The 23,812-nt window shown below is 59.9% G+C and overlaps 2 protein-coding genes across 4 annotated transcripts; both read left to right on the forward strand.

Moving 5' to 3' along the window:
- The first annotated feature begins 600 nt into the window (after positions 1-600).
- SH3BP1 (SH3 domain binding protein 1) lies at positions 601-13,919 on the forward strand. Of its 3 annotated transcripts, none has more exons than XM_070600415.1 (18): positions 601-817; positions 1,999-2,041; positions 2,272-2,376; positions 3,497-3,573; positions 3,874-3,985; positions 4,086-4,162; positions 4,570-4,714; positions 5,466-5,534; positions 5,703-5,793; positions 6,242-6,387; positions 7,120-7,231; positions 7,561-7,642; positions 7,728-7,808; positions 8,581-8,697; positions 9,664-9,761; positions 10,094-10,268; positions 11,307-11,401; positions 13,051-13,846. In XM_070600415.1, the coding sequence occupies exons 1-18, from the start codon at positions 759-761 to the stop codon at positions 13,470-13,472; spliced, it is 2,106 nt and encodes a 701-aa protein (XP_070456516.1). In that variant the 5' UTR covers positions 601-758; the 3' UTR covers positions 13,473-13,846. The 3 variants fall into 3 exon arrangements, with proteins under 3 accessions (XP_070456516.1, XP_070456517.1, XP_070456518.1); XM_070600416.1 differs by having other exon boundaries at positions 614-817; positions 11,307-11,412; positions 13,728-13,919; XM_070600417.1 differs by having other exon boundaries at positions 614-817; positions 13,728-13,846.
- Positions 13,920-15,876: 1,957 nt separating this feature from the next.
- On the forward strand, positions 15,877-21,737 carry PDXP (pyridoxal phosphatase). Its single transcript, XM_070600425.1, has 2 exons — positions 15,877-16,527; positions 20,343-21,737. Exons 1-2 carry the CDS (start codon positions 15,954-15,956, stop codon positions 20,657-20,659), a joined length of 891 nt encoding a protein of 296 aa, XP_070456526.1. The 5' UTR covers positions 15,877-15,953; the 3' UTR covers positions 20,660-21,737.
- The last annotated feature ends 2,075 nt before the right edge of the window (positions 21,738-23,812 follow it).

The following is a 23,812-nucleotide window of genomic DNA, read 5'->3' on the forward strand; positions in this document are numbered from 1 at the left end:
TCTGGACGGCAGGGCCAGGACAGCTGGTCCCTCAGGCCATTAGGCAGCGAGTCCAGAGTTCCAGGGACTTGTCCAAGGGCATACAGCAGTGGGGTGGCCCCAGGAAGCCAAAGCCCTCACCTAATCGTCCAGCAGGGGAGCAGGGGTGACGTTTAGCTCAAGGTGGCCAGGAGGTCCTTTGGGGAGGCAGTGCAGGGCAGCATCCTTTGGCAGGCCCACATGGGCCATAGGGGTCAGAGGGGCCTGTCCTCGGCCTCTGCCTCCTAAGCACGGAACCTCTTTCCCCTTTAAGAAGGATGCAAAGGTTACTTATACCCCGCCTGCAGGCCGGCGGGTGGGGCAGGAACCCAGGAGGCCAGGCGGTGCGCGGGCAAGAGCCGGCTTACCTGCTTCCCGCCACCGGGCCGGGTGCGGCGGGGCGGGGCCGGGAGGGGAACGGCGCGCACAACCTGCGCCCGGCCCGGTGGCCCGACCGACAGACTGACACTCGCCGGACCGGCCGGGGGCGAGCGGAGGGCCGGAAGACAGGGGAGAGAACGGGGAAACAAACTTGCAGAGAGGAGTGACCTGGGGGCCGGGGGCGGAGCCGCGAGCGGGGGAGGAGAGCGCGGCGGCGAGAGCGCGGCTGGCCCAGGAAGCGGAGAGCGCCGCCCACCCATCCGGGGCGAGCGAGGCGCCGCGGTCAGAGGCAGGCTGGGCCGGGGGCTGCCGGGCCCTCGACCCCCTCCGTGACCCCGCAACCCCAGCCCGGCCCCAAGATGATGAAGAGGCAGCTGCATCGCATGCGGCAGCTGGCCCAGACGGGCAGCTTGGGACGGTGAGTATCACCCCGTGTCTTCCAGCCCCACACTCACCCCGCAGGACCCTAGGGGAGGTAGAAGGGTGGGGGAGGCTGGGGACAGCTGGACAGCCCCTCTGACCGGCCAGAGCCCTGCCCTCCCTTCCTCCCCTCTCAATGCCACCCCTACCTCCCAGCCAGAGCAGGAGGGGCAGGCGCTGGCTTTTGGGAGAAGGGGCACCCTCACCCCTGATTTGAGGGGTTGTAGGGAGGATCTAGGATCTGAGTCTTCTCTGCCTCCATGAGCCTCTGCGTGGAGAGTCCTCCCCGGCCTCACTTGTCCCCTCTGTACAATGGGGACAGTTAACCCTCTCTGGTTGCCTGTGGAGGGGGGAGGGAGGGTCAGGGCTCCAGACCTTGGGGGAGGGGAAGAGACAGGGTCCTGGCATGGGGGAGGGGCCTGCCCTGTCCTGCTGTGTTCCTCTCCCTCCCGCCCTCAGCTGCCTCCTGCTTCTCTGTCTTGCTTCTGCTTTTCCCATCCTCAGGTGGAAATGGCCCCAGGTCTCCCTGTCCCCACCCCCAGCCCCTGAGCTGGTGGAGTGGAAGCCGGAAGTTTGGGGTGCTCTGAGGGCCTGTCTTCTCTCCCCTTCCCCCTGCGTGGGGAGTTTCCCATTCTCTGGGCCCAGGGGAGGACTGGGTGTCCAGAGACATGGTTCTAGCCTCACACTGGCATCTGTGCCAGACTGTGTGAGCCTGGGCAGTCAGGTCACCTTGCTCTGGGCCTCAGTGTCCCCCTCTTTCCCCGGGCAGGGGCCCTGGGCCTGCCCACCACTAGTCCAGAGTGCTGTGTGACTGACAGCCCAGGAGTCTGAGCTCCCACACTTCCTGTTCTTGGAGCCAGCCCAGGCCGCCTCTCCCCGGGGTCAGCAGAAGAGAGAGGCTGGGCCCTGGGGTGGCTCCCCAAGTCCCCCTGTTTGGTTTCGTCCGCCCTTTCTCAGGACACAGCCCTGGGTGGAGGAGGAAAAAGCCATGTATCCTATTCCCGCCCCCATGGAATGTGCTCGGACTGGGACTGGGATGAGGCAGGCGGGCCACCCAGGGCGGGCCCTAAGTGGGAGGAGCACTGGAAGCAACTGGGGTCCAGGTGCCCTGTTGGGGGGACAGGGGGAGGAGGGGATTTCCTAACCTGCACCGGCTCAGCAGATGCTCTCCCCCCACAGCACCCCGGAGACTGCCGAGTTCCTGGGTGAGGACCTGCAGCAGGTACATGCCTGGGCCAGCAGCGGTGGCAAGGCAGGCCTGTGCAGGCTGTCAGCGGAGGGCCGGGTGGGGACGCCAGTTGGGGGCCCAAGTTGAGTCATTCCCCAAGCTGTTGGCCATGGGGTCCCCAAGAGGAGGGAAGAGAAAGGTGGTCCCTGCTCTGGGGGAGGACTGGGCAGTGGGGGGTGGACAACAGCCACCTCCGGTGATCCATAACCCGGCCTCTCTCCCAGGTGGAACAGCGGCTGGAGCCGGCCAAGCGAGCAGCGCACAATGTCCACAAAAGGCTGCAGGCCTGTCTGCAGGGCCAGAGCGGGGCAGACATGGACAAGCGGGTGGTGAGTGGGGGTCCCGGGGAGGAGGGGCCTGGGCAGGACACCTCTGTCCAATGGCAGAGCAAGGTCTGGGCTGGGGTCTCCCTGCCAGTCTGAGCCTCTGGCACCAAGAGGGTGCAGACTGCTCTAAGGCCCCTCGGGCACTGGGTTCCTGAGGCCCTGTCTCTTCCCCATCCGCATCTTGACCCCTCCTCCCTCTGCCCCATTCCCCTGAGCCAAGGCCAGGCCTCTGACAGCACCTGAACTTCTCTGTCCAGTCAGCACCGGGAGCAGAGCAGGCCCTCCCGAGTGAGGCCGTCTGTGAGGGCTTCCTGAAGGAGGGGGCATTTGAGCTGGATTTTGAGTGCTGCTCACTCCTATCGGCCAGCATTTATGGACTACTTACTGCTGGTCTATTGCAAAAAACATGTTAATCATTGCCATCCTTAGTGCTGACAACAGCCGGGGGGGGGGGGGGGGAGACCGTCTTTATTGGCACTGCGTACAGATGAGGAAATGGAGGCTTAGAGAGGTAGAGCCACTCACTCAAGGTCACACAGCTAGTAAGTGGCAAAACCGAAATGTGAGCCCTGGTCTCTCTGGCCGGAGCTGGCGCTCTCCTTAACTCTAGGTGGGAATGGGTGGGGCTTGCTTTGAAATCAGCACTTCACTGTGGCCAGAGCACTGGGGGAGGAGGAGCAGTGGGGAGCCATGGGGGTTTGAGCTCAGCAGCGGCCAGCTCAGCCATGTGTGTCCTGGGGCGCGGGCAAGGAGCCCCACTCGCTCCTCCATTCTCTCTCCCCTTGTCTGACCTGGGGCAAGTTCCACGCCCTCTCTTCTTAGTTTTCCAGTCTATGCTGGGACTTGGTGATTCCTTCCTGCCCAGTCAAGTGGCTTCTGGAAGGGGGAAAGGGGACCCTAGATGAGTGGGGGCTCTGTACATGGTCACAAGGAGATATCACTCCCACTGTGCCTTGTCATCATCCTGCTTCCACTCTCACCTGTGACTGGCCCTCCTGGGTTCCCTCCGCCCCTGTCCACACCCAGTACCTCCATGAGGGACTTGCCCGGTGCTCAGGCAGCGTCGGGGAGGCCCAGCAGGTGAGCATGTGCACTCACATTCCTGCCCCCGCCCCCCCTGCAGAAGAAACTTCCTCTCATGGCTCTGTCCACTACGATGGCCGAGAGCTTCAAGGAGCTGGACCCCGACTCCAGCATGGGGTGAGCACGGACCAGGGCCTCTGCCCTCACCTGGAGATGCCAAGGAGGGATCTGGGCTGGGAGGGGGTTCAGGTCAGAGAGGACATGTGCAGTGGAAGGATGACCACGTCAGGGAGAGTGTCTGGGCTGGGGACAGTGTCCAGGTCAGTGAGGGCGACCAGGCCTGGGAGGGCCTTGGGCTCAGCAAACATGAAGGAGATGGAAGGGCAGGAGCTGGTGGGAACGGAGGAGGCCCCACTGTCTTCCCAGATGGTGGTGCCGGGCTGTGGGAGCCCAGCCCACCCGGTGCTGTGCCCACAGGAAGGCCTTGGAGATGAGCTGTGCCATTCAGAACCAGCTGGCCCGCATCCTGGCCGAGTTTGAGATGACCCTGGAGAGGGATGTCCTGCAGCCACTCAGCAGGCTGAGTGAGGTGACCCTGCCTCCCGCCCCCTGCCCCCAGCTTCCCCAGCCTCTAGCTCCCACCACCCCCAGCCCACTGAACCCGCCCCCCGCAACATGCCCGCCCCCAGGACGAGCTGCCAGCCATCCTCAAGCACAAGAAAAGCCTGCAGAAGCTGGTGTCTGACTGGAACACCCTCAAAAGCAGGTGGGAGCCGCAGCCTCTGGGGGGTCCATGCCTAGGTCAGCCTGCGGTGATGGCCCCAGAGCTTCGAGGCCCGTCCCACACTAGGGCCCACCGGGTAATGTGTGTACTTCTGCACACTTCTGGTCCTTAGGAACACATGTGGTGAGGGTGCCTCTGTGCACGTGTGTGTGCATGTGCTTTGAACTGGGGGGGACCCCAAAGCCTAGGATAGCCATAAACAATCCTCCAGGATCTCTGGATGGCAGGAGAGCCCTCACCCTCCACTCCGGAGCTAGCCGCGCAGAGGCCCGGGGCCAGATTTGCATCTAAAAATCCCATAATCCTCTGTGGTCAGGCATATGGAGGGGACACTTGGCTCTGGACATGCAATGGGGACGGTGACCACCCCACCTTGGGATTGTCCCCAGGCTCAGTCAGGCAGCTAAGAACTCAGGCAGTGGTCAGGGCCTGGCAGGCAACCCAGGCAATTACAGCCACACCACCACAGCCAACAAGATGGAGACGCTGAAGGAGGAGGAGGAGGAGCTGAAGAAGAAGGTGGAGCAGTGCAAGGTGAGGGGGTGGCAGGGGTGAGTGCTGTCCCCATTTCACAGATGAGGAAACCGAAACTCAGAGAGGTGACGTGACTTGCCCAAGGCCACACAGCTAGGAAGCAGCAGAGCCAGGATTTGAATGCAGGCAGTCAGGCTCCAAGGTCTGTGTACTTAGCCACCACCTTGCAGCCTCTTCTGTCTACACCACATGCACAACACCTGGGAGACAGAGATTCGGTCTGTTCTCCAGAATCTGTGTGTTTGTGAGTGAATGAATGAAGGAAGGAAGGATGAATGAATGAACCATGAGTAACACAAGGCACTGTGATAGGATATGGGGACACAGAGGTGAGGACAAGAAGCTATAAAAGACCCTCAAGAATTCAAAGCGGGGGCCGGCCCAGTGGCACAGTGGTTAAGTTCACACGTTCAGCTTTAGGTGGCCTGGGGTTCGCCGGTTCGGATCCCAGGTGAGGACATGGCACCACTTGGCAATCCATGCTGTGGTAGGTGTCCCACGTATAAAGTAGAGGAAGATGGGCACAGATGTTAGCTCAGGGCCAGTCTTCCTCAGCAAAAAAAAAAAAAAAAGAAAGAAAAAAAGAATTCAAAGGGGTTGCTGTGGGCTGGCCCCAAGAGCAAACCTTGGCAGAGAGAGGAGAGCTGGCTGGGACCCTCCACATACAGCTCGGGCAAGTCACCAGCCCCTTCAGGCTTCCCCACTGGGCCCTTGCCTCACTGGTATAAGCCCTCCCCTCTCTGTCCCCAAGGACGAGTACTTGGCCGATCTGTACCACTTTGCCACCAAGGAGGACACATACGCCAACTACTTCATCCACGTGAGTCCAAGACCAGGCTCCAGCCACCTGAGCTCAGGAGTGGACACCAGGGCCAGGGGCCACTGAGACCCCCTGCGAGACGGTGGGAGGGAGGGGTCTGCCCTTGTTGACCCTGGGGGGTGCTCAGATTTGCCCACTTCCTCCGGGGTTGCCCCGTTGTCCCCACAGCTCATGGAGATTCAGGCCGATTACCATCGCAAGTCTCTGAGCTCACTGGACACGGCCCTGGCGGAGCTGAAGGAGAACCACAGCCAAACAGGTAGGGACACAGGCGGTCCCCGACCCCATACCCCTGACCCCTGCCCTGCTCAGGGCCTGTTAAGAAGCTTGCACTCTATCCTGAAGGTCAATAGGGAGCCATGGATGGGTTCTGGGTGAGGGAGGGCTCGATTAGATTTGTAATGGAGAATGCTCTGGCCGCCGCGTGGAGGATGGAATGAAGGGGGCAGGACTGGAGCCAGGAGACCTGTCAGGAGGCGGAAGGGAGATGATGGTGGCCTGGACTGGGTGGGGCAGTGGAGGTGGGTGGATTTGAGAGATATGCTGGACTACATCAAGATGTGTGACATGGCTGGGTGGGTGGGAAGTGGTGCCACTGGCCAAAGCAGTAGCCCCTTGAGGACATCTGGGGCGTGCCCCTGCCTACCCTGACCTAGCAGCCCAGGGGTGGGAGGACCCTGGGCCGCTGATCTGTCTCATCCCTGCAGACCCCTCCCCCTCGATGACGGCCGCCCCCTCCTCCAGGGTGTATGGGGTGTCGCTGGGAACGCACCTGCAAGAACTGGGCCGGGACATCGCCCTGCCCATCGAGGCCTGCGTCATGATGCTGCTTTCCGAGGGCATGAAGGAAGAGGTGAGGTGCCCTGGGCCAGGTGGGAAAGGAGCCTCCAGGCCCTCACTCTGTCCCACATCTCCCACATGTTGCCCTGGGCTGGAGCCTGTAATCCCACCGTGAGAGCAGAGGGCGTGGCCTCCTGTGACTGCATGGACGCTGCCTCCACCCAATGATGCTCCTGGGGCCAGGCTCTATGCTAGAAGCCCTGTGCATGCCTCGCTCCATTTAATGATGCCAGTAACCCCTGGAGGGAACCCTCCTTGGCTCCGTTATCCAAGCAGGGGACAGGCCGAGAGGTGGCCGTGCCCAGCAGCACACGGGAAGGTGGCGGTGAAGCCAGGACTCCCTGCTGCACGCTGTCCTTGTCCACCTTTGCATCTCAGTGTGGCTCGTACACCAGCCCGTTTTCTGGGGACAGACCCTTCGGGGGTGGAGCAGACTCAGAGACCCACTCGGGCTTCTGGACAACCCTGCTCGGCCTCAGGTCTCCCTTCTACTCCTAACCAGACGCCTGCCTCCCCACGACTTTTCCCAGCTCCTCCCAGACTTCCCACTGTGCTCCGAATTCCAGACCCTGAGGGCTGAAAGGACCCACGGACACTGGTGTCCACTCTGCCCCCCAGACCAGTGGGGCCACTGAGTCCCAGCCTGGGCCTACCCCAAGCCATGAGTGACCCAGGGCCTCCCGGTCATGCTGTCCTGCCCTGCCCACCCCTCTGTGACCCCCACCTGTTCCCTCTCGTACCCCAGGGCCTCTTCCGTCTGGCCGCCGGGGCCTCAGTGCTGAAGCGCCTCAAGCAGACGATGGCCTCCGACCCCCACAGCCTGCAGGAGTTCTGCTCTGACCCCCACGCCGTGGCAGGTGCCTGGTCCAAGGAGCCCTGGGTTGGGGGCCTTCTCCCCGTGTCCCTTCCCCACAGCTGCCTGCAATGATCCCATGATAGATTGGCTCATGGCCTGATAATCTGACGAGGAGACATAGGGGTCCTTGACGTAGGCCCAGGATGACCCCCTGAAATGCGTGTAAGCTTGATCATTTTCCCAAAAGGGTCGTTAGCCCAAAGGAATGATCAGACCTTGACACGTTAGTGTGAACAAGGGCTAGAGGTTGCTAACAGATGGAGAGAGCTGGGTACTGGGGGTGGAGGTGGGGGCTTGGGAGCTACGCCTGAGCACCCCCTGCCACTTCAGGTGCCCTCAAGTCCTATCTACGGGAGCTGCCAGAGCCCCTGATGACCTTTGACCTCTATGATGATTGGATGAGGGCAGCCAGGTGAGGATTGGGGAGGGGGTGCTGGGGAGGACGAGGCTGCAGAGGTGTGGCCCCGAGCTGGCTCACCAGGTCTCTCCCTCCCCAGCCTGAAGGAGCCGGGGGCCCGGCAGGAAGCCCTCCAAGAGGTGTGTGGCCGCCTGCCTCGCGACAACCTCAACAACCTCAGGTGAGCCCCGAGCCCGCCCCCTTGACCGCCCCCCAGAGCCAGGGCCCAGCTGGGACTCTGGGGGCCCCATGTTTGAGTCCTGCCTCCTTGTCCTAAGCAATATTTCTGGAAACCTAGCTTTGATGTACTAGTCATATTTTTTTATACTAGACATTGAACTAAACACACACCTTGAACCTTTGAAGCCACACCACCTGGCTTCAAGTCCCACCTCTGCCGCTGTGTGGCCCTGGGCAGGCAACTGGCCTCTCTGTGCCTCAGCGCCCTCATCTGGAAACGTGGAGCATTACGGTCCCCACCCCCCAGGGTGCCTGGGAGACTCTCCACTCGGCTCAGTGGCTGACACATAGGTGGCACTTGCAGGTCAGCTGATTTCACTGTTAACGTTTTTTTTTTTTTTTTTTAAAGATTTTATTTTTTTCCTTTTTTCTCCCCAAAGCCCCCTGGTACATAGTTGTATATTCTCGGTTGTGGGTCCCTCTAGTTGTGGCATGTGGGACGCTGCCTCAGCGTGGCTTGACGAGCAGTGCCATGTCCGCGCCCAGGATTCGAACCAACGAAACACTGGGCCGCCTGGAGCGGAGCGCGCGAACTTAACCACTCGGCCACGGGGCCAGCCCCTCACTGTTAACATTTTTTAAACCATCTTGTGTGGTGTCTCGTCCATTCTTTGGACCCCCACGCTGGGACATTCTCAGGTCTCAGAGTGTCGATGGGTGTCCATGGCCCAGATGCCCTGGCCCTGGCCCACGCCCTCCACCTGCCTCCCCAGGTACCTGATGAAGTTCCTAGCACGGCTGGCCGAGGAGCAGGAGGTAAACAAGATGACGCCCAGCAACATCGCCATCGTCCTAGGGCCCAACCTGCTGTGGCCCCCAGAGAAGGAAGGGTGAGGGGCCGCGGGCCGGGGGAAGGTGGCAGTCCCCACCCTAACCATCTGCAGCTCGTTGTCCCCCTGGGCCTCAGTTTCCCCATCCTTGTAGTGGCTTAAGCAGCTCCTATTCTCAAGACTGCTGTGAGGTGCTGGCCCAGTGGCACAGCGGTTAAGTTCACACGTTCCGCTTCGGCGGCCCCGGGTTCACCCATTCGGATCCCGGGTGCGGACATGGCACCGCTTGGCAAGCCATGCTGTGGTAGGCGTCCCATGTATAAAGTAGAGGAAGATGGTCACGGATGTTAGCTCAGGGCCAGTCTTCCTCAGCAAAAAGAGGAGGATTGGGAGCAGATGTTAGCTCAGGGCTAATCTTTCTCAAAAAAAAAAAAAGACTGCTGTGAGGAGCAGCCTGAAGGGATCCTGGACCCCACAGGGCTTTGGAGAGAGGCATTCTGGATAATGGGGGGCTGGGGTGCTGGGAGCCCAGAGATCTGGTTTGGCCCCACCCCTCCACCTTCCAGAGATGGCCTTGGGAAGTCCCTCTCTGCACCTCCATTTCCTCATCTGTAAACTGGAGAGAAGTTATACAAACTTTAGGAATAAGATGAGATAATGAACAGGGGAATGTTTTATAAACTGTGAAGTGCTGTGATCTGTGAGGGGTCTTATTCACCTGGCTGTGGATGGCGAAAGGATGTCACTCATTTGCTGAGTGTGATTAGTGGGAGAGGCTGCCCAGATCCCAGAACTGTGAGGAACAGGGAGCCACGACAGACGAGTGATGTCTGTGGTGGGTGAAAGAGGGGAAAAGTTGGCATGTGAGCAACACATGCAATCCACTGGTGGGTTGTGAGTTTCTTTAGAAAAGGGACTTGATGTGATTGATCTTTGTGTCCCCAGTGCCCAGCCCAGGGCCAGGCAGAGTTGGGGTCACTAAGACTCTGCTAAGTGATGACCCACTTTCTCTCCCTTTCGCCGCAGGGACCAGGCTCAGCTGGATGCAGCCTCAGTGTCGTCCATCCAGGTGGTGGGCGTGGTCGAGGCTCTGATCCAGAGCGCAGACACCCTGTTCCCTGGAGGTGAAGCCCCTGCCTTTGTGAATGTGTCCCTTCGTGCCCCCGCCTGCCCAGCCCAGTGCCCTCTAGACTCAGCTTCAGTCCCTGGCAGCCCCACAAACTCCCCATGAGGCCTGGAGGAAATTGCTTCTCCACTCTGAGCCTCAGTTTCTCATCTGTAAAATGGGGATGCTGCTGCCCACCTGGTGGGATTCTCATGAGGCTCATGTCGGAGTGAGAAGGCAAAACATGGCCCCGAGGATGTCAGTGGGGAGGGAAGGCGGTCCTGACACTGGCTGAGGCGGGGAGGCTGGCGGAGGCTCTGAAAGTTAAGACCAGCTCCCTTGCATCTGCAGACATCAACTTCAATGTGTCAGGCCTGTTCTCAGCCCCCGCGGCCCAGGACAAGCTCAGTGACAAGCCGGCCTCTGAGGAGCTTCCGATTGCCATGCCCACCCCGGCCGCCACCCCGGCTCCAGCTCCAGCTCCAGGTCCTGCTCCTACCTCGGCCTCAGTGGCTGCCAAGGAAAGGTAAGGACTGACAGTTCTGAATGGCCCCTGTCCTGGCCCCAAGATGCCCAGCCCGAGCGCCATCTCTCAGGGCGGCCAGTGGCATTTTAGGAAATGTAACTATGTATTTTCATCCCAAGTACCTGGTTTCCCAGTTGGGAGTGGGTGGCGTGGCGCCTTGGAGGCGGTCTTCCTCAGCCTCCCTGTGTTCGCTCGTTCGTTGTACGGCTCTTTGCTGAGCACCTCCTGTGTGCCAGGCACTGTTTCAGGCCCTGGGGATTTGGGGAAGTAGGGAGCTGATCATTCTGGAATTTGTAAATACCTTCTAGTCTTCTCGTGATCCTTTAAATCCGGAAGGGCTGTGTGGTACCGTGTCGCCTCCATACCTGGAGGTGGTGTTCAGTTATCACAGACGCCTGGGGCCCAAACCATGAATGTCCTCAGATGAGCGAGACAGACAAACACTGCCCTTAGAGCTGGCATTCCAGGGGCAGGGAGCAGGAGTCAGCAAGGACACCGAGGGACGCCTGGGACACTATCGGGCAGTGATGGGCACTGTAAAGGGGAGTAGGGTGGGGTTAAGGGGATCGAGTAGGACCTGCTTTAGCAGTGGGGTCAGGAAAGGCCTCCCTGAGGAGGACCCACCCGAGCAGAGGCCTGGAGGAAGCCAGGAATGAGCCAGGGCCTCCCCGTCACTTCCCCTCTGCTCTCTGGCTTCTAGTGGCCAGAACATCCCATAAAGTTCGCATGGAGTCTGGGAGCTGAGGCAGAGGGAGGCCCTGCTTTCTACCCCCCATCCTGGCCCCATGGGGGACCATGGACACTGTCTCTGCATCACACAGCAGCCAGGGGCTCGGTGGACACAAACCCTGGCCATTGCCAGAAGCATCTTCTCAGGCGGGCCCAGCCTGGGGACAGATCCCAGGCCCAACCACAAGGTGATGGGGAACAAGTTCTGGGAGGACCCAAACTCAGCCCGTTGGCTGGGAGTCTCCCCAAGATTCCAGGAGCTTTCTGGGAGATGCCAAGCCTGACCCTGACTCTCTGCTTCCCTCGCAGGATAGAGTCCGAGGCGCCCCCCAGACCCGCCTCCCCCAAGGTCAGTAGGAACCCCTCGGAGGCAGCTGCCCCAGCGGAGGACACGGCTCGGAGGAGTGAGTTGGCCGTGGGAGGAGAAGGGGCACAGAGGGTGGACAGGGAGAGGGGCGGACAGACCGTCCCATGGTTTCCGGCAGCCCAGAATCCAGGTGCCTGAGAGCCAGGTTCGCTGCGTGACACTCAGTTCAGAGTCCAGCTCTGTGCCCTTGGGCGGGGGCTTCACCTGGCTGCGCCTCGGCCCCCTGCTCTCTGTGACGAATAGTAGCGCACCTACCTTGCTAGGGCTGTTTGGAGAGTTAATGGTGCTGCCTGGCTCATCCCCAGCACACGGTAAATGTCCGATAAAGGTCAGCGATCGTGAGTGTTGGCAGCAGTGAAGTCCAGGCCCTCAGGAGGCCCGGGGACTGGAGTGAAGACGGCGGATGGGGTCTTCCAGGGGCTGTGAAGGAGGGGAGGTGGCGGAGGCGGGCAGGAACCTGGGGCCTCCTTCTGAGCCCCTTTGGTGCAGTCACCTGTTGAGTTGGCCTAAGACCAGGCAGGTGAGGAGGCCGAGGGTGCAGGTGAGGAGTCTGCCAGGGTGACCAGGACATCAGGAGGCTCCGCCCCGCTGAGGGGGCTCTGGGGTGTCCATTGTAGAGCCGGGAGTAGATGGAGCAGCCACAGGAGCTAGTAGGTCACACAGGGACCTTCTTGCAGGAGGGGGCCTCTAGCCACCTTTCCTGGATGGGGGGCAAGTGGGGCATTTGCTCACTGGAGCACAAGTCGAAGGACTGTCACACCATTGCCTGAGCTGGTCCTCACATCAGCCCTGCGAGGTCGAGGCTTTCATCCCATCTTACCGATGAGGGAACCAAGGCCCCAAAGGGCAAGTGGTTTGCCCAGATCCCCCAGTGGGTGGAGGCAGGGTAAGGACGAGAGTCCAGACCTCCTGGCCTCATCCAGCCCCTTGGCTGCCTCACCAGGTTTGAACTGTGCAGTGGGATCTCTGAGAGCTGGGGTGGGACAGTTCTGGTGGACTTCTAAGAGGAGGTGAGCAGGAGCCTAGGGTCAGGGGAAAGGCACCATTTCTTTTTTTTTTTTTCTCCGAGGAAGATTAGCCCTGAGCTAACATCTGCCAATCCTCCTCTTTTTGCTGAGGAAGACTGGCCCTGAGCTAACATCCGTGCCCATCTTCCTCTACTTTATACGTGGGACACCTACCACAGCATGGCTTGCCAAGCAGTGCCATGTCCGCACCCCGGATCCGAACTGGCAAACCCTGGGCCGCCAAAGCGGAACGTGTGCACTTAACCGCTGCGCCACCAGGCCGGCCCCTATTCAGCAAATGTGTACTGAACATCTGCTCCGTGCCCAGCACTGTGCTAGCACCCCGCCCATAAGATGGCCTCGCTTAGTTTGCGTTCCCGTGGGGGAGATAAGGAGTATCACTGAAGACTGATAAAATCATTTCAGAGGGCAACCAGTCTATGAAGAAAATACAACAGGAAATATGACAGTACCTGGGGCAGGGGGGGGGAGAAGGGGTGGACCCCAGCTGAGCAGGGGAAGGGACAGAAAGAGAGGCCTGAGTGATGAGCAGCTGGCTGTGGAAATAGAGCTCCCAGCAGAAGGGATGGCACATACAAAGGTCCTGAGGTAGCACTGAGCTTGGTGGATTTGCCACAGGCCGTGTGGATGCCTAACCACCCCTTTCTTTCCTCCACAGCCAAGCGCCCAGCGCCGGCCAGGCCCACCATGCCGCCACCCCAGGTCTCCAGCACCCGTACCTCCCCTCCAGCCCCACCCCCGCCCGCGGGCTCTGGCAGCCCTGTGACCCCCCGGGCTCTGCCCCGCCGGCTGGTGGGCAGCAGCCTCCGGGCCCCCACAGTGCCCCCCCCACTGCCCCCTATGCCCCCGCAGCCTGCCCAGCGCCAGAGGTGGCGTTCTCCAGCCTCCCCAAGCTCGGCCTCCCCGGGGCCAGCCTCCCCAGGTCCAGCCTCCCCGTGTCCGGCCTCCCCCAGCCCAGCCTCCCTGAGTGGGCCTGCACGGGTAGACCTGGGGGCGGCCATGGAGGAGGGAGGGGCCCACACTTCCCCACCTAACCCCCCTCAGCCCCGGCCCCGGAGCCTTGCCTCAGAGACTGACTGAGCTAGGGGCTCCTCCGGGACAGCCCTCCGCCTCCCCTCCCTCCACCCCCCCCCCCCCCCGCCTTGTCCCCAGGACACAGCCCTCACCCCTCCCGAGGGGTGGGGGCCTCCAGCCTTTGCCGCAAGTGCCTCGGTGCCCGCTGGGTCGGCCCCCACCGCAAGGAGGACTCAGGACAGCCCTCCACCCGCAGAGCTTTTCCTCCTGGACCCACCCTGGGCTTGGGGGGCCCTCAGCCGACTCCCCACTCTCTGGCAGGGTCCCAGGGGAGCCGCCGGAAGGAAAGAGCTTGCCCGCTCCTACAGGACGTTTATTTTTCTCTTGCCAACGTATTTTTTTGTAAGGCTGGTAAATAAATTATTTTGGACAAAACCAGAGCAGCTGCCCAAATGATCGTTTTATTTTCTGTCCTTGAAATAAAGAAGCCACTTTCATTAAGGGGGAAAAAAATGCCTCTTCTTTGCCTCCTGTCTTTCTTCCTGTCTGAAATAACAGCCAACATTTTTAGCCCTTTCTCGATGCTTCACACTGTGCCTGTGTAGGCACGAGTTCCCTTTAGACCTCTGCCAGAGAAGTAAAGCCCAGTACCCTCCCAGGGGAGGAGACTGAGGCTCAGAAAGTCACCCGGGAAGGTCACATGGCGCATGAGGCGTGGACGTGGGATGGGGACCAGGTCTGAGTGACTCCAGAGCCTGGGCTTGTCCCTCACATGCCGAGCAATTTCTCTTCCTGGTGTTCCGTGTAACAACTTCCAGCACAGAAGTGTTGTGAGGATTGAATGTGACCCCCAACTAAAGGCCAAAGCACCACCCTTGCACACGGGAGCCCCCCTGTAAGGGGTGGCTGCTGCTCCCCCAACCCGCTGTGTTCCTGAGAAAGCCGGAGCGGGATTGGATCCGTCCTCAAACATTCCCTGAGGCTGCTCTGGGCCAGACTCTGGGCTCGGTCCCTGACTCAGCCTTACACCCCAGGAACTCCTGGGAACGGACGGGCAGGAGAACTGACAATTAGTATCAAGTGTCACGGCACCAGGAGCTCAGGTTATCCCAGTTAGGGGCGAGCCATTTAACCCAGGCTGGGGGGGGGGTGTGTGTGTGTGTGTGTGTGTCTGTGTGTCTGTGTCTGTGTCTGTGTGTGTGTGTGTGTGTCTGTGTGTGTGTGTCTGTGTGTGTGTCTGTGTGTGTGTGTGTCTGTGTGTGTGTGTGTGTGTCTGTGTGTGTGTGTGTGTGTAGGGTGGAGGTCAAGGAAGTCTTCCTGGAGGAGGTGATATCATACGGGCGTCTTTAGGGATTTCGCCAAGTGAAGTCAGGGAAGAAGGAAGAACATTCCAAGCCAAGGAGACCACCTGTGCAAAGGCCAGGAGCAGAAGTCCAGGGCAGTGGGGACAGAAAGGATCTGTGCCTCAGAGGCTGGGTGACAGAGTGTGGCTTTTCCCAGGTCTTTGGAGCTCCAGTTGCTCCTGGGGGTCAGACAGGTCTTCAGAGCCTTCTCAGAAGTTGGCAGACAACCTCAGAAGTGTGACACACCCCTCCCCAAGTAGGGACCTAGGCAGGCGGGTCACCCCATCACCGCCCTGGGCAAGAAGCAACTGCTGCTCTGGCTCCTCCCCTCCCCGGGGCACTTGGTGACAGGCTGCCTTTAGCCCAGGGCCTCTCTATCCTGGCCTCACGGTAGAATCCCCGGGTAATCAAAAAACGAAGAAACTAAAAACTGCCAGGCCCCACCCCAAAATTAAATCAGAATCTCTGAGGGCCTGCCACGCATTAGTATTTTTAAAAAGCACTTGTCAAAAGTCATCGAACTGTACATTTAAGATCTATGCATCTTACTGTATGTAAATTACAGCTCAAAAAATCAGTTCCCCAGGGGACCCCGCTGCACAGCCGGCGTGGAGAACCACTGCTCTGGGCCAAGGGCTCCAGCGTCCAAGACCCCACGCACCTCCCCCCATCACACCCACACGCTTCTCAGGACTTCGCTCACACAGCTGTGAGCGTCCACGGTTCAGAGGGCAGTGAGATTTGACCCAAAGACGACCTCTCATTTAGCATCTGTTTTCCTCCTAGCAACCAGCTCTCCTAAGCTTCTGATTGGCTGGGGAGCGCGGGGTGGCTATTTGCTCCATATTTTCTATTCGTAACTCGTTATTGGTCAAAAGGAGCGTCAGTCTCGCGGTTGAAACTCGGCGGCGACTGGCTCAGCAGGGCAAGGGGGCGGGGCGAAGGGCCAGACTGCGTCTTCATTGGCCCGCGTCCCTCGGCGTCGGCAGCGATCCGCCCCTTTCTCCCAGCTCCGTGAGCTCGCGGCCTCGCTCCTCTCCGAGACGCTAGTCCCCATTGGCCGCAGGCCGGGCCGTGGCCCCGCCCCCCGGCCCCTGCGGCGCGCCGATTGGCAGGTGCGGGGACGCGCCGGCGGCGTGGTGGGCGCGCGGTGCCCGCGGAGGGAGAGCGGCGCGGCGGGGCGTGCGGGCGGCCAGCCGGCTGCATGGCGCGCTGCGAGCGGCTGCGCGGCGCGGCCGTGCGCGACGTGCTGGGCCGGGCGCAGGGCGTCCTGTTCGACTGCGACGGGGTGCTGTGGAACGGCGAGCGCGCCGTGCCGGGCGCCCCGGAGCTGCTGCAGCGGCTGGCGCGGGCCGGCAAGGCGGCCCTGTTCGTGAGCAACAACAGCCGGCGCGCACGGCCCGAGCTCGCCCTCCGCTTCGCGCGCCTCGGCTTCGGGGGGCTGCGCGCCGAGCAGCTCTTCAGCTCCGCGCTGTGCGCCGCGCGCCTGCTGCGCCAGCGCCTGCTCGGGCCGCCGGGCGCGCCGGGCGCCGTGTTCGTGCTGGGCGGCGAGGGGCTCCGCGCCGAGCTGCGCGCCGCCGGGCTGCGCCTGGCTGGGGACCCCGGCGAGGACCCGGGCGCGGCCCCGCGCGTGCGCGCCGTGCTCGTGGGCTACGACGAGCACTTCTCCTTCGCCAAGCTGAGCGAGGCGTGCGCGCACCTGCGCGACCCTGACTGCCTGCTGGTGGCCACCGACCGCGACCCGTGGCACCCGCTCAGCGACGGCAGCCGGACCCCCGGTGAGCGCGGGGGCTGGCGGGGAAACTGAGGTGGGAGAGCGACCTGCGCTTTCACCTCCGCGCTTGCGGGTGAGGGGCGTGGAAGGGGCGTCTCCAGGTGACAGGTGGGGAACAGGAGGGATGCGCGGGCGGCCCCCAGCCAGCAAGAACCCCGAGTGCTTTCGTGTCCACGTCTGGTAATTCTTCCAGCTGCCACCCTGGGAGGGGCAGCAGTGGAGTCCTCCGTTTGACAGATGGGGACACAGAGGCCTATTGTGGCTCAGGGGGTTGCAGGTCCCTGACTCCCAGCCTAGGCCTTCCTGAACCAGCCTCAAGGATTCCTGTCATTTTGTCCCACCCACCGTCAGGGTGAGGTCGCAGAGTTGGGGACAAAGTCTGCCAGGGTGGTTCTCCTGTGGGAGTGTTGGAACACCGTTCCCAGGGGCAGGTGGGAGCCAGGTGTGTGGGAGCACAGGAAGCGATGGAGTTTGACCTGAGTTCGGGTTCCAGCGCCACGCGCTGTTATCTTGCTGTTACATAAGCTCCGAGCATCTCCGACCCCGGGGTAAAATGGGAATGTTAGCCAGGCCACAGGCTAACAGGCCACAGGGGGAGAGTGATCAGGGTGAGTGCTGGGCACATAGTAGGTGCTCAGATGATGGAGTTGTATCTGGAGCCCCCTCACGTTACAGAGCTTTATGAGGCATCTTGTATTTGTTCTCAGTTAGTGTCCACATTACTCTGGAAATGGGAGTTATGGTCCCATTTCTCAGTTAAAGAAACAGAGGCTGAGAGAGAGGACATGAGCTGCTCAAGAGCACAGGGACCTGAATGGGGGCTCTTGGGCTCACCTTCCGCCTCCCCGCCCTCCGCGGAGAGCTCTTCACTGGTGTTATCTTGGGTGTTCAGACCTGTAGAGGAGACAGAAGCAAGGGGAGGCGCCTACATCTTGGAGGGTTCAAGTTAGACAAGAACAGATGTCAGCAGAGGCTAACTGACAGTAGTGGGTATGCGTGGACAGGTCAGTACTGCAGCCAGTAGGCTGAGGGCAGGGACAAATCTCCATCACTCCCTCTCTGTCACTGATACCAAATCTGGGGGGAGCAGGGTGGTACTCAGCAAAGAGTAGACACAGTATTATGAGGGGGTGGCAAGGAGGGCCTAGGGCTAAGGAGATCTGGGCAGGCTTCCTGGAGGAGGCATCTTGCAGGACAGGGCATTAGGGCGTGAAACATGGAGCAGGTTTCGGGCTGGGAATCTGTAGTTCTAGGCCTATCCTAGCTTGGCTGCAGACCTGCTTGCTGTGTGACCGCCTCAGTCTCAGTTTCCCCATAAATCCAAGGTGAGGGCTCCTGCCTGCCCTGGGCCACGCTATGAAAAGTGAGTTTCTCCCTGGAGGCCTCAAAGCTCAGGGCGAGGCTGTGGGTTAAGAGGCCCCCCAGGGCCCAGGAAGGGTGATGTGGAGGAGCGGAGGAGCCCAGGCCCCGCCCCATGCATGCCCCTGTGGTCTCCAGCGCCCGCCTGGCTGTGCCCACCTGCACCTGCTCTGCTGGTCGTTCCCGCAGCCGAGAGGGGGAGGCAGAGGCTTAGAAACACAGCGCTGCTGTCCTGTTTGTGCCCAACTGAATGGTGCGGCTTCGAAGGTGATAGCCAGAGATTAATAACGGTCCTCGTTAGGCATAAAATCTGAAATCATGCAGATCTCTCACCAGTTCCCCTCCCTGCCCCAGGGGTCTCCTAAATTGTGTGTGGTCTTGTTAGACCACATGGCAGCCACTTGAGCTGGCAGATAGAGATGCCTGCTGTCTTGGGAATGCGTCACCAGCGGAACACGTGACCGCCTGGATGACAGGATGTTGAGAAAAGTGGATAACAGTGGTCTGAGGATAGTCACGTTCATAGACTCCCCTGCGAGGATGCTCGCGGCCCCGGGGCAGGGGTCTTTGTCGCGTGCACGGCTCCATCCGCAGCGCCCGGCTAGTGCCTGGGTCTCAGTATGTCTTGAGCAGATGAAGTGGGACATGGGGGCCAAGAGTGATCCGCTCTGTCCTGGTGGGAAAGGAAGCTGCTGACAGAGCTGAGACTGTTCTTGAGCTGAGAAAGACACCTTGGGGTGACTCAGTTGAGCCCTTCCCATCCTGCAAGGAATTTCTGACCTACGGGCTGCTGGGTTTTCTTCTCTACCCAGTTCTCAAGAAAAAAGCAGGCAAGCTCTAAGTCAGACATCAGGGGGAACCTCCCAGCGCTGTTGCTCCCGGCCAGCCCTGCCCAGACCTTGTGACACTGGGGAAGTTCCTTCTCCTCTGGGGGCCGTGGTGATGAGGATTCTTGCTGTTCGTACCCGCTTTAACCTTCTGTGCCCTTGGTCATCGCTGTGAGAAGGGAGACAGGAGGCCCAGAGCGTCTGGGGTCAGCCCAGTCATGTACTGATCAATGTTTGATCAGTGGGGCAGCCTTGCTTTATGCCATTCGCCAGCTTCTGTGGTGTCAACACCCTCGCCATGGCCCATCTCGGGCTCCCGCTGTTTAGTCACTGAACCATTGTGTAGTATTTCCATCTTGGCAGGTGTCAATAACCTCAAGAGCATAGATGATGATAAGACAATTAGGAAGTGATGAGTTTTGAGAATTTATTACCTTTGTAATAAATCACATAGTTTATGTGATTCTGAGTTCATATGAGTTGACTTTTAATAGTGACCTTAACCGTCAGTTCACAAAATTCCTGAAAATGTCTGCACTCCCAAGCCAGTACCAGCTGGCTCGGCACACGACTGGGTTAGACCCACCTGGATGCAGCTCTTTCACCTGTCACCTATTAAGCTGTGCAACCCCGGACAAGTTACTTCATGTCACTGAGCATCAGCTTTCTCATCTGTAAAATGGGCTTCCGTGAGACCCAGCACGGCCCTGGCCCTTTAGAACATGCTTAGTAAATTGTGGTTATTATCATCATCCTTTGTTCAGGGACATTAGTGTGAAGGCAGAACATTCTGGCACAAAGATGTGCCTGTGGACCGGGCACAGTGGACTCATTGTCTGGGCCGGGGTGGTACTGGGCTGAGAGTGGCAAACCCTTCTCTGCACAGCCCTCCTGTTGTTAAACCCCTGGGCGCCTTCCCCTGATTGCTGATTATAGTTACTGCGGCCACAGACATCTTCGAGCACGTAGCTTTCTGTCTCCAGCTTGAATTCTCTTCTTGTGATCACCTTCCCAGCGGAGGCAGGCTGGGTCAGAGGTGCGAACGTTTCTGTGGCCTGCTGTGTTCCCACTGGGCGGTGCCCGTTTCCACTGCCAGGAGCGCACATTCTTGTGGCATAACCACAAGTGCTGTTTGTTAAGTGCCTTTCCATTTCCAAAGCACTGGCCCCTCCGATGCTCATTGCACCTCTTTGAAGGTAGGTATTACTTGGATCTCCCTTTTCCAGCGAGTCCAAGGAAACTCAGAGAGGTTGAGCGGCTTGCCCGAAGACACACAGCTGCCAGGGTAAAATTGTGTACCTCAGGCAGGACTGAGCTAGGCCCAGTTACATGCAGTGGCTCATTCAGTCCTTACAAGACCCCTGTGAGATAAGTGCCCTATTAGAGATGGGAAAACTGAGGCCCAGAGAGGTCCAGTCGCCCGCCCAGGACTGGTGGAGATGGAGTCTGAATGCAGGCGGCTGCGTGCAGAGTCTGTGCTTAACCGCCACGCCAAGACTGGGGAGCAGGCCTTTTGGCTCATTTCAGCATCGGATCTGACCCCGTGCCAAGCTGCCTCCCTGAGAATTCCCGTTCCAGGGCCTGGAAGCCTGCCCAGCCGCCCCGCACTGACCGGCTCTCCGTCTCCCTGCAGGCACTGGGAGCCTGACTGCGGCGGTGGAGACAGCCTCGGGCCGCCAGGCCCTGGTGGTGGGCAAGCCCAGCCCCTACATGTTCGAGTGCATCACAGAGCACTTCAGCGTGGACCCCGCCCGCACGCTCATGGTGGGCGACCGCCTGGAGACAGACATCCTCTTCGGCCACCGCTGCGGCATGACCACCGTGCTCACGCTCACCGGCGTCTCCCGCCTGGAGGAGGCTGAGGCCTACCTGGCGGCCGGCCAGCACGACCTCGTGCCACACTACTATGTGGAGAGCATTGCGGACTTGATGGAGGGGTTGGAGGACTGAGCGCACCCGACCTGCAGCCTCAGCCCCACCAGTACCCCACTCTGGTCCCATAGATGGAGGCCACGGGCCTCGGGCGGCGTTAAGCATCACCCGCTCCCTGGCCCCAGTTTCTGCCCCCTGGTGGGGCTGGGACCCGGGAAGGTTTTACACCCCCTCCCAGTGGTGGCTGGGCGCTCTTTGCTGTCCCAGCAGCTGCGCCCCCTCCCCATACCGGTTCGCCCTGGCCTGACCCAGCCAGGGGGCCTTAACTCCTGCCCTGTGACCTCCCCTCCTTGAAATCTGGGCCCTGGTGCCTGCTGAAGATTTCCCCCAACCCTGAGCGCTGAATCCCCACCGCCTCCCTGGGGGCTGCAGAGCCCCACCTGCCCTGGGTCCTGGCCTTGGGTTCCCATTGACTCATCAGAGGTCTGTGTTCCCATGAGCCTTTATTGTCTTGAGCCCGGAACGGACCAATCAGAAGGCCAAGTGATAGACGCGCTGACGGGTCTTGAGTGGACCAACTGGGAGCCTGAGTAATAATGATCCTCTGATGTCCTGGAGCCCGAGCGGGCCAATCCGAAGGCGAAGTGACGATAATGCTTTCATGTCCTAGATCCTGGGCAGACCAATCAGGACACCAGGTAATAATGACCCATTGGTCTCTTAGATCCTGAATAGAACAATCCAGAAGTCTGAGAGCCCGTGGCTTCTTGACAATCCGGGTCTGACTGGACCAGCCAGGGGTCCAATTCTGTCAATAAATAAGGGTCCAAGTGCTGAAGACACCCCTCCTCCACAGATTGCCATCCAGGGGGCCCCTCAGTGACTCTGGGGGCTTCTGTAGCCGAGAGCCCCGCCCTTCCCTGATCACAGTACCAGTCCAGTGTTGATGGTGGCCACGGCTCAGGAGGGGGGCTTTTGTGGCCCTCCCAGTGCTGTCAGTTTGCTGTGCCACGTGTCCCCCGTGCCTACCCCCAGCTATTTATTTATTTATTATCGTGTGCCAGTGATGGTGGGGGTGGGGGCTGGGCCTTCCCAGCCACCTCCACCCCTGTGTAACCAGTCCTCCCGTACTTAATAAAGTGCGAGTGGGAATGTGTGCGGGTTCACGTCTGGGGGCGGAGCGGGGTGGGAGGAGGAGCCCCTGCCGGAGCCTGGTCCCCGGAACAGGCCTTCCCCTGCGTGAAATGCTGCACCCCAGTTGCAGAGTGTCCTCTGTGTGCGGTACACCGTGACTCGGTAGCGCTTTAGGCCTCGCTGAGTCTTTACATACCTATTTGTTTCAGTCCTTCGGAAACCCGGCAAGCTTGTATTTCTCGTCCTGTTTTACTCCTTGGGGGATGGAGGACCGGAAACGCACTGCTAGCTTACACCAGGGCGTGCGTCTGGAAAGCGTGGTCACCTGGGGCAGTGTTTGGGCTTGTCTGGCTGACCAGGCAGCGGCAGCCCCCTCTGTAGAGACTCAGGGAGACAGGTCCTCGCTGTCCGGGCACTCAGGTGAGGTGCTGTGGGTGCCCCCCTTCAGGCATCCTTCTCACGTGGGATGCTGCTGTGGATGTCCGCCCTGCTGACCCCCAGCTCCTCCGGGTGGGGGCCGCTCGTGGCTCCATCCCCAGTGCCTCCTGCGGAGCAGGTGTTACACCGTCAGCCCGGAAAGGCCCACAGATGCTGAGTGGGGAGACACCTTGGCTGTTCCAGGCTACTGTCACTTGTCCCTTGAGCTTTCATGAGCCCCTTCCTGCTCAGCCTGTTTCCTTATTTGCAAGGTCGGGGGGGAGCACTTCGAGGTCTGGGAAATCCTCCCCAGTGGGATTTTCTTGGCTGCGTCGTGAGGTCAGAGCGAATGTGCACTCGCCAAGACTGGTGGCAGCTACAGGAACTCAGCTCGACCTGGCTGAGGCACAGGGGAGTTGACCGGCTGCCCTCCGACGTGTCCAGCCCCTGCAGGGGTCCCTCAGCTGTGACGCCTTCCAGACAGTGGGTGCCTCTCACTGGACCAGCATCCGAAGGCAGACTCGCTGGCCAGAACCTGTGCCCAGGCATAAAGCCCAGCCTGGGTCATGTGCCCCCAAGAGGAAGGGAGTGATGCCTCCCTGGCCCTACTCTGGACCTAGCAGCCACTGCCCACCTTCTTCCTCGCTGATGGAATTGGGATTTCCTTCAGGGGAGCACACGGTGGGGGGTACCCAGTCCCAGGTAGTGAATCTTGAGTAGTTTAAAGCTTGAATCTAAACCAATAATGGTTATTTGAGTCCCTCTGGCCGGTGATTAGTTTAGCCATGGACTTGTGACATACTTCTGGGGGAGATCTAAGAGATTCTGGGAATGTTTGCCTCACTTTTAAAGAAGGACGTGGACGAGGGACTCACTCTTCTGGGCTTTGAGTGTGGAAGCTGTTGCAGCCATTCTGTGATCATGAGGCATGACCCAGCATATTTCTCTGCTTCGTGACTCTGCTTCAGGTGGCAGAGCAGAAAGACGGGAAGCACTTGTTGGCATTATTCCCCCCAACTTTCAATTTAAAAGAGTTTCAACCCGACAGAAAAAAAAATGCAAGAATGGACAATGAGCACCCACATGCCCTTCGCCTGGATTCAGTTGTTAAGATGTCAGGAAGCTGATGGCACCGATCCACAAAATGAAACAGCTCCTTCACACTAAACCCCCCCGGTTCCAGCAGTTTCCTGGCTCTGCCTTGCCCCAGTGTTGACGACTCTTGGTGACCACAGGCCTGAGAGGTACTTTCTGTTGTCCCTGCATTTGCCCTTTGGGGTGGCTTTGAGGCAAGTGGCTGAAGCTCAGACTCACTGACGTCTTGAGTTTGGTCCAGCATCAAGGGCCTACCCGGCGCTCTTGATTTCATCGTAGCTATTACAAATAACCACGACCAAGGGACCATATATTTTGCTTTTTTCACATTTCCTTATGCATCCAGTAAGCCAGCTCCGGGGGACTGCAGCCTTCAGAAACTGAGTGACACAGCTTCTGCTCTGGACCATGGGTGACCACGTGGCCGCCCAGGAGTCAAAGTTTCCTCACCCCCAGCCCTTTCACCCTTTCTCTTCCCAAACCACGTTTCCATGAGCCAGGGCCATTCTAGCAAATCCCACTTCTCTGACACCAACTAAAAGGGAAAGCTGTCCTCTAACCACAGGATACTGACACCAGCTCCGT

This window comes from Equus przewalskii, chromosome 29 (genome assembly GCF_037783145.1).
Source record: "Equus przewalskii isolate Varuska chromosome 29, EquPr2, whole genome shotgun sequence".
Classification (NCBI taxonomy): domain Eukaryota; kingdom Metazoa; phylum Chordata; class Mammalia; order Perissodactyla; family Equidae; genus Equus; species Equus przewalskii.

Bases quoted from the DNA above. Each gene is read 5' to 3' on its own strand.
- SH3BP1 (XM_070600415.1), top strand. From the start codon at position 759: ATGATGAAGAGGCAGCTGCATCGCATGCGGCAGCTGGCCCAGACGGGC. The intron at 3,574-3,873 runs GTGAGCACGGAC...CTGTGCCCACAG, and splicing joins GACCCCGACTCCAGCATGGG to GAAGGCCTTGGAGATGAGCT. The intron at 4,163-4,569 runs GTGGGAGCCGCA...GATTGTCCCCAG, and splicing joins TGGAACACCCTCAAAAGCAG to GCTCAGTCAGGCAGCTAAGA.
- PDXP (XM_070600425.1), top strand. From the start codon at position 15,954: ATGGCGCGCTGCGAGCGGCTGCGCGGCGCGGCCGTGCGCGACGTGCTG. The intron at 16,528-20,342 runs GTGAGCGCGGGG...GTCTCCCTGCAG, and splicing joins CGACGGCAGCCGGACCCCCG to GCACTGGGAGCCTGACTGCG.